We start from the raw sequence: 14,732 nt of genomic DNA on the forward strand, positions 1-14,732 counted from the left end.
AATATAAAAATATAAAACAATGCATAGGGGGGGGGTAAAAATTGAATTATCCTTAACCCCAATTTACCAGCTTTAAGTCCAAATAATAAATAGTTTAATGTTTTAATAATACCAATTTGTCCTCTGAGTGTTCCTGCCCATGCTGTTTTTCTATATGCCATATCTTATATTTCTTATAACGATAATATATTACAGTTCAGTGTTTTCGAAAGCAATATGAAGTAAATAATATTGCATGTTCAAATTATATCCTATAATTACAAAAAGGCTAACAGCCTGGATTAATGAATATTGATAAAGCACAAGATGTTTATATACACTTAACCTAAAATACTGTTTATTGAATTAATTGCTATCGCATTAGAAACACAAAGCAAAGCACTATATTTTAGGCCTTACAGTGTGACAAATAAAGCAGACAGACAATATAATTTATCAAAGTAGCAAAAAAAAAATGCTAAACGTGACCCACCTAGCAGTAGGTCACAACCAATAACCATTTGTGCAGATGAAAATGGTCTAGCTGTAGCATTAAATGCAAATGACTGCTGGATATTTAAAAGAAAGATTTCAGTCCCATTATAAAAATGTTTAATTGTGTTTTTCTTCTCTAATTTTCCTGTTGTAATAACCCTATGCCTTGTTTTACTTGTTTATATTTTGAAAGAATTGCATCTTTAGGAATGTATGTGAAACTAGTATTTTTAATATGCATAAATAGTATAAGCAATTTCAGTTTTATTGCTTTTTTTTTTTTACAACGTATAATGTTATATGTATTATTCAACAGCCTTTACTGCTGTTTATTAGGTTAGATGTTTAATAAAATACTTTTTGTGAAGGGCAACAGTTTATAATATTTTCTATATACAATCATAACAGGTATATTATTTTAGCGCCAGTTTATTATGTTATGTTGCTTGGGTCCGTACACACTGTTTTCATATCGGTTTACCAGAGGTGGTAGAAAATGTTTAATCTTTAAAGCTTATGTTCACTTAGTTCAGTATAGTGAATAAGGCTAATTATATATTCACTATGAACATCTGATTAAACATTTAAAGTGGTTGTAATCCTCAGACTTGAAATATGAACAAAGCACACCCTGCTATATTGTGTACTTGTCTTAATTGAGAGCACTATGAGTCACTTCTGGCAAGTTTTCTTCCTCTGATATCTGCATGAGTCACTTCTGACAAGTTTTTCTGACACCAAGAGAAAAAAGGTGACAAGGGAGGGAGCATAAATCCTGTAACTGACAGCCTCAGCTCTGTCCCTGTGTGCTGTCTGAAGGGGGGTGCATCCCTTCCCTCCAAACAGGTCTCACTGATCTCTGCAGAGTGTAAGTTCAGCTTTGTGTCCCTGCTTTCTGAAAGCCCGGAAATGCTTTATAAATTTTACACTTTGAACACATGTAGAGGAGAGAAGACTGGGAATAAACAGGTACAACTTATGTAGGGAGATTTGTTTAATCCCTGTATATCACCTGAGGCTAGTCACTTCACTGGGTACACATTAGGGTTTGCAACCACTTTCATAAAAAAAATTATATATTTATATATATATATATATATATATATATATATATATATATATATATATATATATATATATATATATATATATACTGTATATATATAATTTTCATTTGCACTTGACTCGAGTATTACAGTAAATGCACCTTCACTTTGTTCACTTGTAAAGTGAACATTCTCTAATATGCTAGCAAATATTCACCATAAAGTGCTATTATATTAATACAAATGAGCTAGGTGAATTGTGACATCAAGCCAACCAAGGAATATGAGGCAGGAACCCCAACATGTTGAAATTCAGTAACCTGAAGGCATTTTATTTTCATGGAAACTATTACAGTACACACAGTACTTTAGGGTGAGACTTGGTTTCTCATGATCTTAAAGGATAAGTTCACCTTTGGAACATGTTACAGGTACCACCCGTTTTTAGGGTGGAACATTTGACAGGTATCACCCAGTTTTTAGAGTGGAACATGTAACATGTTCCAGCATCTACAGCCTTTGCCCCCCCCAGATCCCCCCTACCTGCAAATAGTTGTGCTGTCCACCTGAACAAACCCTACACCGAAGGGGCATTAAAGCAACATCTTGTTCTGATGAGGGCTAAGAAGCCTCAAATGGCTGTATGCAAGTTGGTGTCAGGAACATGCTGGTCATATATCACAGGTGAAGTTCCGAGGCACATGCAAATGTGCAGATGTGGGTCTGCGGGTGCCCATCCTGCTGTGCATTAGCCATTGACACTGGCACCAAGTGTTCTATATAAGTGCTACAGCTGCACTAGTCCATTACTGTCTGCTGATCTGCAGCTGTACCCATGTTCCTGTATCTGATCCTGCTGACTTCTGTGACCTGGCTTACTTCTGACTTTGCTTGAATGCTACTTGTCCTGACCTTGGCTTGTCTCTGAACTTTGCTCTGCCTTCTGCTTATCTGTCTGATCTCGTATTGCCTACCTTTGCCTGCACCCTGATGATATCTTACCTGGCATCTATGCATGCATCTGACTGTTTGTTTGCCGACCTGGCTTGTCTGACCTTGCATCCAGCTGTTCTTCTGCCCTGCCTGAACCTGCATAGCTCAGACTGGAGCTTATTCTGCTGTGGGCCACCAGTCTTCCTGCACCTGATACTAGTTGCTGTCTCCCATTGCCTGCTGTCTACTAACCCTGGGCCTGCTGTTCCTACTGTCATCTATTGTTCCAGCTGACCAACTCTGGTGACGCACCTGCTACACATCACTACTTCGAGAAGAAGACTACACATACCTCACCGTGCTCTCGCGACCACTGACACAACATCAGTGGTTCCTGAGCCGGGGCTGTACAAGAGGCCTCCTTCTGCATGTCAAGCTCAGCCTCAAGGTACGCGACAGTTGGTAATAGTGGCTCTGTACACTTATGGCTATATCTGTGCTATATGATGGCGGTTCTGGATACACAGATAGCTAAATGGTAAATTATTTGCATGATTGAGCCAACTTATCCATAAGCAAAGACTGAGCTCCTTGTTTTTGGGTCTTGTGTTGGACGTGAGTACATGTAAATACCTTCTGGTATAAGAAGACAATGCAGTATCTCTATGAAAATTTAACCCAATGCTTATGTTTTAGGTTTAGTTAAAAGTTGGTTAGTTGGCTTACCCACTGGCTTGTTATGACCTTCTGTTGTGTCCTTATTAATGTAAAAGAAATAGAGAACACAGTAAAATAATGGAAGATATGCTAAGAGATTCTAAAGGAAATAAATTACCATAAGTATTCTAAAAGATAAATTATTCCTTCCTGCCAACATGGTTTTCTGAATAACTGATGTCAAACTAATTTGACCATTTTTATGAAAATTCAACACTACAACAAAAATATGCATATGTTTTTTTAAAGGAAGCTGATTATTACAAAAAAAGAGCGTGTATGGCATTTTAAAAATGATAAAATAAGTAAAAATAAGGTAAGCAACTAGTTGAAAGGCAAGGAAGAAAGACATGAATGTTAAAAGCAAATATCACAACTTGGTCATAAGTGCTAGTGCTCGGCAACATGGATCAAATATCTCCAATTCTCTTTAACGTGTCCCTGTGATTACATGGTCAATATTAAAAGGATGCCAGCCTATAAAATACGATGTTGTAATACTTACCTTTCCGGCAGCCTGTGTCTTCCTATTACACTCCTTTGCTAATCCCTGAACACTGCAGGTATTTTACACTTTTGGGTGTATGAATACCTGCTTTTTCCACTACATGCTTTTGTTCCTTCTGCCAGCCCATATGTTACTAAAAAACGTATTAGCTGAAGGGAGGAACCTTAGCGTCTGGTGACAGGGTCCCTTTAATATTTTTGTAAATGTCATTGTTGGTTGGAAAGAAAGGTGTCTAAATGTGCAGAATACATTATATTAAGCCGGATCACCTGTGAAGGTGATATTTCACAACAAAGGGGTGTAACAAAAAAGGACAATAATTGTCTAGAAAAATGAATTTAATTAAATGCAAAGTGGGATAAATTTAGTGTATTTTGAATTAGAAAAATATCTGAATGTACTTTTAAACAACAAGCTGAAAATCTACTGTAAAGCTTGGCAATTTAACTGCTTAAGGAACAGCTACTGCAGCAATGTGGCTTGATCCCGTGAATCACCATCATTGTACTTTGGCTTGTACAAGGCGATTTGTGGGCGCCCACTGGCCAGCAGGGGGGCCAATCAGCGGGTGGGGCAGACTTGATGTCCGCTGCCACCCACGGTCATTCCTCGCAGTAACAGAGTGGGGAGATGCCTGTGTAAACAAGGCAAATGTCCATTCTGACAGGGAAGATCACACTGATCCTGTCTTTCTGCTATGCAGGAAGACAGATCTGTGTGTTTCCCCAGTCACACAGTTCCCATACAGTTAGTAAACACGCCCAGGGAACACATTTAACCCCTTGATCGCCCCTGATGTTATCCCCTTCTATAAAATAACAGTGCATATTTTTAGCACTGATTACTGTAATAATGTCACTGGTTCCCCAAATAGTGTCAAAAAACGTACATCAAACCAAACATCAGCAAAAATAAATGCACATAAAAACAGAGCGGTGGTTTGCACCAACCAGCTCAAACGGTTAGACGCCTCACAATGGGCTCCACCCGACTAGTTTCTCCATAATAGGCTTCAGCTGGGAAAGGAGTCCTTCACAGCTGAAGCCTATTATGGAGAAACTAGTCGGGTGGAGCCAATTGCGAAACGTCTAACTATTTGAGCTGGTTGGTGCCAACCACCGCTCTGTTTTTTATGTGCATTTATTTTTGCTGATGTTTGGTTGCCCCAATGTAAGTTTTTAGTGTGCTGTTTTAATAAACCCTTCTGTTGAAACATATTGCACTATGAGACTATCCTCTTCTTCCTTTATGCTCTGGGATTTATCCCTGAGCTGCCAGATTGGATATCAGCTTTTCCAAAGATACCGTGATTCCTGCATCCATTGAAAAAATAGGTCTTCTTTTAAAGCTTAAGGTGTTGGAGCCTGATGGGATCATTGTCCAGTGTCTGATACCGCTGTCATCTGGAATTTGGTTTTGTTTTTACAGCTCAGACCATTGGAGCATGGTGGGATTATTATCCAATGCTTGAAACTACTGCTATCTGGTAAGAAGTGAATCTATGTGGTGATGGGATATTAAAGTCTTTGTGTTTTGAAGAGCACTGAAGTTCCCTTATAATTGGTTCACCCAATTTCCTTGAAGAACACTGAATTTTTCACATATTTGGTTCACTCAGGACCCTTTTGTATAAGGGTTTGTCAGTTGGACATTTTTCATGCACATCTTGTTATGCACATTTTTATTTTGTACCTTTTATGAACTCTTTTTCACTTCATCCAATTTTTTTTATTTTTTTTTATACACTTGTTTTTGTAGGAGTGGACTTTATGCCCTTAAATTTTTGTCATGTGTATTTTTGCACGGTGAATATTCTTATAGATTAGCGCACCTGTTTCTTTTAATTATAAATAAGAGATGGTAGTTGGAAGATCCAAACTACATAAGCATGCATTTATGTTTTGGCTAAGGCCACATTTGGCATTGCCCTTATATCACTATAACAATACAAATGGCAAATCTAAACAGTTTAATTATTTGCCAAATTAAATGATGATGTTCAACAATATATGTGATGATGGTGTCAAGGTCAATAAATGGGCATTTGCAAAAATGATATTAGTATTAGATTAAGAGAAGGTTTAATGATTTTTTATTCTATTTTAAATGGTGCCTACTAAGTTACTATTTTCATATGTTATAAGTGTGGTGTAATGGTCAAGGAGTATGGGTAATCTCAAGAAGTGGTAATGGCATCTTCTTGGGAGAAATTCAGATTTAGGTGGACCTACTCTATAAATAATTGCCATTATAAAGTGGCCCAAAAGAGCAATGTCTGCTTATTACATCTGACCACACCCCCTCCCTTCGCAATTCCCTATTACCACTTGCTACCTTGTTGTTTTGGAAAAAGGTATGTCTTATTACTACAAGAAATAATGAAAATGTGCATAAAATATTTTTATTTATGTTACAGTATTCTATTTCTTTTCTTACTTTTGTGACCTTTGAATGTTTGACAAAGTGAAAAATTTGGATTAACAGTAAACAAAATATTCCTTGGAGTAACTGAATTTCTTACACAATGGTTAACGTAGAAATAGAACTTCTTGGAATGTTTTACCAATGTTCTTAAAGAGGTCCTTCAGTCCCCCCAAAATAATTAATAGGGACCAGCTACAATTGCTGTAATAAAAGGACACTTACCCATCCAGGGATCCAGCTCTGTCTGGATTCGGGCTCGTTCTTCAGGTCCTTGGCACCATCATGCTAACTATAGGAAGCTAACTGTGACTCCTGTAGTTTCATAGCCAGCTCCCCACTGTACATGTGCGAGCCATGCTGCGCTCTGTGATTTTGTCCCACAGCCTCCTGGGACTTGTGACATGTCCTAAGAGGCTGCGGTGATGCCTAGGTGATCTGGGCAGAAGTGGTTACCTGTCAAAACCAGGTACCCACTGCCCAAAAAAAGTGTGCAAAAGTTGAAGAGGGGGGGAAGAGGCTGAAAAGCAGAACCCTTTAGGGGTGAAATTACGCTTTAAGCTGTCATTTAAGATGCCATTTAAAAAAAAACTTTCATTTTTATATTACGTTTTCTTGCCTAGTTTTTACATAAAAATTAGCCTGTTATATACCAGTATGCCTTTAGAAATTTGAACAGCCTCTTGCATTATATTTACCTGTAATTCTTATGGTTTTTAAAACCCATAAATAAAATATGTTCTGTTCACTCAGAAGTAATTATACCATCTTTGAAAACCTATTAACAGACCACATGATGTGCCATTAGTGCACAGGTTATAACTGTAATTTTACTGTGCAAACTTAAACAAATGAAAAAGGTCAGCGAGTCTCTAATGGTGCTTTTTATGATATGATTTGGGATATTGAGTTATTAGTCAAATAGTTTTTACCATTACAAAGACGTGATATATTCATGTGTTAGATCACTACACAAAGCATAATATTTGTGAAATTAGACAAGGATTATTAAGGGTATTATGTCAATGGGCTGGTCATAATAAATGTTGTTAACCAATTTGATATCTTGGATAGCTAAATGTAAGGTGGCCTTACACTTACTATCCAGCTGCTATTTTTTGCTTAACTTTGTGAAATAAAGTATACACTAAGTTTGCTCAAACATTTCACTCTTTTTTTTTACACATCTGAGTAGTTTTCAAACACTGATTTTCAAATCCAACCAACTATTTGTTCTTCTGGTGCTTTTGAACTAAAAATTTGAATATTAGCAACCACAGCCAAGCAAAATCAACCAGTAGCTGAAACAGGTAAAATAATAAAAAAATATTTAATTAATACAGGTTTTTAAACATCACTGCATTTTTACCAAGTTAAGAAATAAGCTGGATACCCTTTGGAAGTGGCACATGGCCTTCTTTTAGAAGATGCATTCAAAGGAGCCTTCCATAACTTCAAAGGGCATACAAAGTCAGTTTATTTTGAAACCGAAAGACTCTGTGTGCTCTGTGAACTACAAATAATACTACTCTATATGCTATTTGTTCATTATGTTTTATTTTATTTTTTTCTAGATAAGTATAAGGAACAGGGCTGTAGAACTTTGACACTTTATTTACTTAGATTTACTGTATATAATCTACATCTTAGAGCTGATGGTATGTTCTGGGGGTGGGGGGCAGAACACAATAGCTCAGTAGGGAGATCACTGTGCTAACATTAAATTGTTAGTACAGGATCTCTTCGCGAGCTCCTCTGTTTTTTTTTCATTCAGCCTGCTGAGTGTGTACGAGGTTTAAGGGGTTGCTTTATTAAAGGTAAATGGGCTGTTTACTTTGCAAGGGGAGTTGCACTTTGCAGGGCAATTTTCTTAGCTTAGTGAATGTGGTGAAATTCCACTTTTCAAAGAATACCTAATCGGGTGCACGAAAGAAAAAAGGCTTTCAAAGCATCACCTTTTTTAATAAGCACTGGAGAAAATTCCTTTGCATAGTGCAACTTCATTTGTGAAGTGAACAGTCCTTTTGCGTTTAGTAAATCAACCCCCATGGTATAGAATTATTTTAAATATGCTTGGTCAATGTGTCTGTGCTCAAGGGCCTCACTTCCTGTATACAGTCTAAAGATGGTGCCCTTGAACAAGAAACCAAGTACATTTATGAGTATTTGTAATGAGACATGCACCATGAACCTTATTTTTTTGTGGTTGTTGGTGTATCAACAAGCATACTATGTATTTTTTTGCAGAGCCACTGATTGAGCACAGTGGAAACCTACTTACCTGATCAATCTTTAGAACAATAATAGTCTTTATCTTTTAAAAAATCTTCCGTCTATATCCCAGAATGAAAGGAGAAAAACAATCACTACCAATGATGGAGTAATCTACTAATGCTGCAGTATACAGGCACGTTTCACTGGCTCACATCATTGCCATGAAAACCTACAGTGTCAAACCTAAATTTACAGATAACAGTTCCTTGTTGACTGATCTGTCAAAACCAATTGATCCCTTTACAACGACATTTTTGAGAATGAAAATGTTATTTTTTTCCTTCTCAGAATCTGAAATTTTACCACATTACTACTGTAGTAGACCATATTATTTGTTCCAGCAAATGTTATTTTCTATTAGAGGTTGTGAGAATACCCACATAATATTTTAGGCAACATAAAAACACATTTTAAAGGCTTCAAACAAAAGTGATAAGTCGAAAAATGTTAGGCTCTAACTACAGTAAACACTAGGAATGACAAATTAGGGAGATGCCCAAGACATAGAAAACCTGAAGAATTACAATTTGTGTTTCGGATGTCATATCAGATATTTTGTACTAAGTTATTGAATAAAATGGAACAATTTCTAAAATAAAAGGCGCGACTGATAAAGCTATGATAAATTGTGCAAAGAATATCTAATTATTCATTGCCTTTATCCCCTGTCACATTGTCTAAAAGCATTTCTTTTTACACAATGTGACATCCATTTCATTTCAGACTAATGCTTGCCTTATTTGATACTGAAGTAATTAGAGTTGACATCATCTATTCTTTACTGTCCTAAAAGAACTTGCAGACGGGTCTGCTGTTATGTTTTATGCATTACGGGAGCAAAATGCCACAATATTTTGGAAATATTTCTTCAGAAACCCGTAATCAAATTGTTTGTAATCAAATTTTCTGCTGAGCTTAGAAAGCTGCATTATTCAATATGAGACTGAGTCTTTTTTTCTGTAATAGCAACATACTGTATTAGAAATTCATGCAGCTTTAATGTATCTCCATTTGCTGATTTACAGCATTCCCAGTAGACCCTAGGAAAAAAATGCCTTCCTTCCATTGGCACAGCACAAAACATATGTATGTGTGGGTTGTCAAAGCAGTGATGTTTGAATACAAAGAGAATTGGCTCTGTCAGTGCAGAAATGCAGCAATTAAAACATCTATTTCAGCCCTTTGTTTATTGTCTATTTGCTTTTCTTATTTGTTTTCTATTCTATTATTACCATGTGGTAACGGTATGTCTTTTTCTTAACAACATAAAAAAAGAGAAGGGAAAATTATGCTACTTTTATTATGTACTTAAAACGATAAATTATTCTGCAGACCACCATTGTAAAACACGTTGTCAGCTTGTTCTGGCTTGATTTGTTACAATGTAGGAACACAGTTATTCTAAAAATGTGTCAAGATAAGGAACATAGCATATATGTTTCAGTTAGGTTTGCATACAACTCAGTATGGTTTTATGATGAAGTTTAATATGGAGTTAAACTCTCCTATCCTTTACAGCCAAGGAAGCTGCCATCTTAACCTCTGTTTGATCTGCATTAGTCATGGTGGTGCACATGTAATCAGCTATAATACCAGCAATTTTATAGAGTTAATATAAGCACACAAGAAACTGTAATGCCCCATACACACGATTGGATTTTCCGACAACAAATGTTGGATGTGAGCTTGTTGGCTGAAAATCCGACCGTGTGTATGCTTCATCGAACATTTGTTGTCAGACCTTCTGCCAACAATATTGGCTAGCAGATTCTCAAATTCTTCACCAACAAAACTTTGTTGTCGGAATTTACGATCGCATGTACACAAGTTCAATGCACAAAAGTTCACACATGCTCAGAATCAAGCCAAAGAAGCCACAATGGCTATTGAATTTCCTTTTTCTTGGCTCATCGTAAGTCTTGTACATCACCACGCTCCCACTTTCCTAATTGTTGGCCAACATTTGTGTGACCTTGTGTATGCAAGACAAGTTGGAACCAACAACCTTCCAACAAAAATCCACGGTTTTGTTGTCGTAAAGTCCAATCATGTGTACAGGGCATAAGAGTTATCACTTGAAGTATGCCTTAAATGTAACTGTTTTATGAAACAGTTACATTGGTGGGTTAATTAATCTTTAGGTTCATCTCGATCTAAACAGCCAAGCAAGACACTTCATGGTATTTAAACGCACCTAAATTCAAAAACAAAAATGTAATTGTTTGCAGTTTACCTGTTTTTAGATAGTTTTGTTATTTCTTAGGATTTTTTCCTTTATTTTCACCTCGTAACCCTACGAGTAACATATTTTCTGTCCCTAGGTGGCTATGCTCACTCCTCCATTGTAACTATGTAGAGAACAAGGCAGACATGTTTGACGTCCAGCCTGATGACATGGTTGTCACTCAGGCTGGACGTCAAACATATCTGCCTTGTTTCATCCCCATTACATAACATTGTTTTATGCTTGCAGTTTGGCTTACAGGAAATGATAAGGGAACTGCAATTTTTGCAAGATCAACACATATTTCTGTATTTACTGCATTGTTCCAATGTAGTCACCATATTTAACCCCTTCCCGCCTGGCCTATAGCAGAAAGATGGCCAGGCGGGCATTATATGACTGGGCGTCATATGACGTCCAGCAGGATAACATGCTGGCGATCAGAGGTGCTGTGTGTCAGTCTGACATACTGCATCTCCAATCATGGTATGGAGCCTCTGACGGAGGCTCCTTACCATGTGATCAGGGGTGACCAATCACAGCTGATCATAGCGTGAACCAGGAAGTGCGGGTAAACGGCATTCCTTGGTTTGTGCTGACAGGGAGACCCAATCGGCGGCTCTCCCTGTCAGAGGGGGGATCTGTGCTGATAATCAGCACATTGATTATCAGCACAGCCACATCAGATGTGCCACCACAGCGGCCAGTCAGTGCCCCACCAGAAATTAGGAACCAGATCAAAGTGCCAATAAGTGGCCATATTAGTGCCAATCAGTGCCCATCGCAGTGCCAATCAGTGCCCAGCAGTAACCCCTGTCAGTCCCTTATCAGTACCTCATCATCAGTGCAGCCCATTAGTGCCACCTGTCAGGTCCAATTAATACCACCTATCAGTGCCAATCAGTGCCACCTGTCAGTGCCCATCACAGCCACCTGTCAGTGCCCATCAGTGCCATCTATTAGTGCCCATCAGTGCTGCCTATAAGTACCCATCAGTTCTGCATATCAGTGCCCCCAATTGGTGCCCATCAGTGCTGCATATGGTGCCTCATCAGTGCCCGTCAGTGAAGGAGAAAACAAAATTTTATAACCGAAACAAAATAAAAACCCCAGAGGTGATAAGATACCACCAAAAGAAAGCTCTATTTGCGGGAAGAAATTACGTTTGGGTACAGTGTTACATGACCACGCAATTGTCATTCAAAGTACGACATGACTGAAAGCTGAAAATTGTACTGGGCAGGAATGGGGGAAAGTGCCTGGTATTGAAGTGATTAAGAACAAGCTACCGTGGGGGAGATTTACTAAAACTGGAGCACTCTGAATCTGTGCATAATAGCCAATCAGCATCTAACTGTAGCTTGTTCAATTAAACTGTGCCACTAAAAGCTGGAAGCTGATTGTTTTCTGTGCAGAGCTGCACTAGATTTTGCACTCTCCAGTTTTAGTAAATCGCCTCTAATACATTGCAGTTTTGTTCTTGGGATTAGCTATCATTTAAAATATACATCTATCGCAACCATCTGTCAGCCTGGCAAATTTTGCCAGTAGTGCTCATAAGGCTAAAGGTTTTTTTGAGGTGCTCAATCTCAATTAGCAATATGGTAGGTTTATTTTATAAATAAGTCAAAACTAGCACATGCCTAAGGATCACTGAAGATGGAAGCCCAACATTAGGCTTTATAGTAATTCTAAATTATCTAACGAGTCACCAATGGCCTCCCGTTTTTTCAGTACAGACTAGAAACCAAATATTTTAAAGAGGGAAGTTAGGTTATGTTTGCAGTATTTCACAAACCATCCTTTAAAAAAAGCAAACTGGTTGGAGGAGTTACATAAATGGCAAAATAAAGACGGGTTCTGTTGTTCTGAACCTATATATGGTCAAAAGTTTTAACAATGACACAAATATTAATTTTCACAAAGTCTGCTGTTTCAGTGTTTTTAGATCTGTTTGTCAGATGCTAGTATGGTATACTGAAGTATAATTTAAAGCATTTCATAAGTGTCAAATTCTTTTGTTGACAATTCAATTACATTACGTTGATGCAAAGAGTCAATATTTGCAGTGTTGACCTTTCTTTTTCAAGACCTCTGCAATTTGCCCTGGCATGCTGTTAATCAACTTCTGGGCCACACCCTGACTGATGGCAGTCCGTTCTTAATTAATGCTTGGAGTTTGTCAGAATTTGTGGAGGTTTTTTTTTTTCCAATCGCTTCTTGAGTTCTCAATAGGATTAAGGTCTGGGGAGTTTCCTGGCCATGGACCCAAAATGTTGATGTTTTGTTACCCAAGACACTTAGTTATCACTTTTGCCTTATGGCAAAGTGCTCCATCTTTCTGGAAAAGGCATTGTTCATCACCAAACTGTTCTTGGATGGTAGAGAAAAGTTGCTTTCGGGGGATGTTTTTGTATCATATTTATTCATGGCTATATTTTAAGGCAAATTTGTGGATGAGCCCACTCCCTTGGCTGAAAAGCAACTCCACACATGAATGGTCTCAGGATGCTTTACTGTTGGCATGACACAGGACTGATGCTAGCGCTCACCTTTTCTTCTCCGGACAATACTTTTCTGGTTGCCCCAAACAAATGGAAAGGGAATCCATCGGAGAAAATGACTTTACCCAAGTCCTCAGCAGTCCAATCCCTGTACCTTTTGCAGAATATCAGTCTGTCTCTGATATTTTTCCTGGAGAAGTGGTTTCTTTGCTGCCCTCCTCCAAAGTCCTACCAGGCCATCCTCCAAAAGTCTTCACCTCACTGTGCATGTAGATGCATTTACACCTGCCTGCTGCCATTCCTGAGCAAGCTCTGCATTGGTGGTGCCCCTATCCCACAGCTGAATCAACTGTAGGAGACGGTCATGGCGCTTGCTGAACTTTCTTGGTTCCCCGAAACCTTCTTCACAAATCCAATGTTTTTTTGGGGGGAGATTAAGTTAATTTTCATGGCAAATAGGGACTTTGCAATTAATTTCAATTCATCTGATCACTCTTTATAATGTTCTAGAGTATATGCAAATTTCCATCATAAAAACGGATGCAGCAGACTTTGTGAAATGTAATATTTGGGTCATTCTCAGAACTTTTGGCCATGGCTGTACAGTTGCTTTTATTTGGAGCGTTAAAAGGTAATCACATAACTGTGATTCTTGAAATTCATATATGACATCCCTGACAAACGGCATATACTTGAGAATCATAAATTAGCAATGGGAACAGCCTTTACAATATCTGACATATTTTGTTCTTAACAACCATCAAAACATAAACAGATTATCTTACCACTGAAAGGGAGTTTGAAATTAGAGACCCATCCTGACCCAGCATATTTGATACTGTAATTGCTGGCAGATCCATATTTTGAGGATGAAATTGAAGTAGGCCATTCTGGTTCATGGGATGACACAGCGAATGGTATCCTGATTCTGCCTCTGACAATGACACCAGTGAATGCTCTGGCAGTGATGGTGGTGTAATAGGTGGAATGTTAAAATCTTCATTCTCTAGGCTATGTCCAGGGTAAGACTGTAAAAGAGAACATAAAATATATCTGTCACTGTAACCGCAAATACAACAAGTTTTACAAGCTAAGTTATTTTTATTCTAGAAAAGCACATTTTAGACCCTAATAGATGATTGTGCTGCTGTTTTAATGTTGATCTTGGAACATTATCCCCCCAAAGGCATAGCAAAGTCTGGCATTTGTAGAATTTCCATTAGGTAGTTTTTTTTAAGAACCAAAAATCATTTAATAAATTCCTAGGGCATCATTAAGTTGTATTGTTGCTGAATATCTGATCTGAGGAAAACAAATGTAATTTCTTGAATGTACATGTGATCCAAAAATGTTTTACCTTGTTGCCAGCATATGCAATTAAAAATGATTCATTGAAATTAGCATAAGGATCCTGGAAATGTTAATAACACAGAAACATTTACTACATATATACTATATATATATATATATATATATATATATATATATATATATATATTATGGACCCATTGCTTTGTATAAATGGAGGTCCATTTTTACCATAACTATTTAACTGTATAAATAAAAATAAAAAAACAGCCAAAGGTGAACTCTAACAAAAAAAAAAGAAAAATCCCCCAATCATTTTGAAG

General features: G+C 37.6%; 1 protein-coding gene across 9 annotated transcripts in view; it reads right to left on the bottom strand.

The window, feature by feature from the left end:
• TOX (thymocyte selection associated high mobility group box) overlaps positions 1–14,732 on the bottom strand; it is a 304,338-nt gene that overhangs the window by 103,261 nt on the left and 186,345 nt on the right. For all 9 annotated transcript variants that reach the window (XM_077492744.1, XM_077492743.1, XM_077492750.1 and 6 more), the window contains one exon: positions 13,887–14,129. In XM_077492744.1, coding sequence (XP_077348870.1) covers positions 13,887–14,129 — 243 coding nt within the window. The remainder of the gene's footprint in view (positions 1–13,886; positions 14,130–14,732) is intronic.

The sequence above is a fragment of the Lithobates pipiens genome, unplaced genomic scaffold, assembly GCF_037356315.1.
Source record: "Lithobates pipiens isolate NorthernLeopardFrog02 unplaced genomic scaffold, aLitPip1_a1.2 Scaffold_19, whole genome shotgun sequence".
NCBI lineage: Eukaryota > Metazoa > Chordata > Amphibia > Anura > Ranidae > Lithobates > Lithobates pipiens.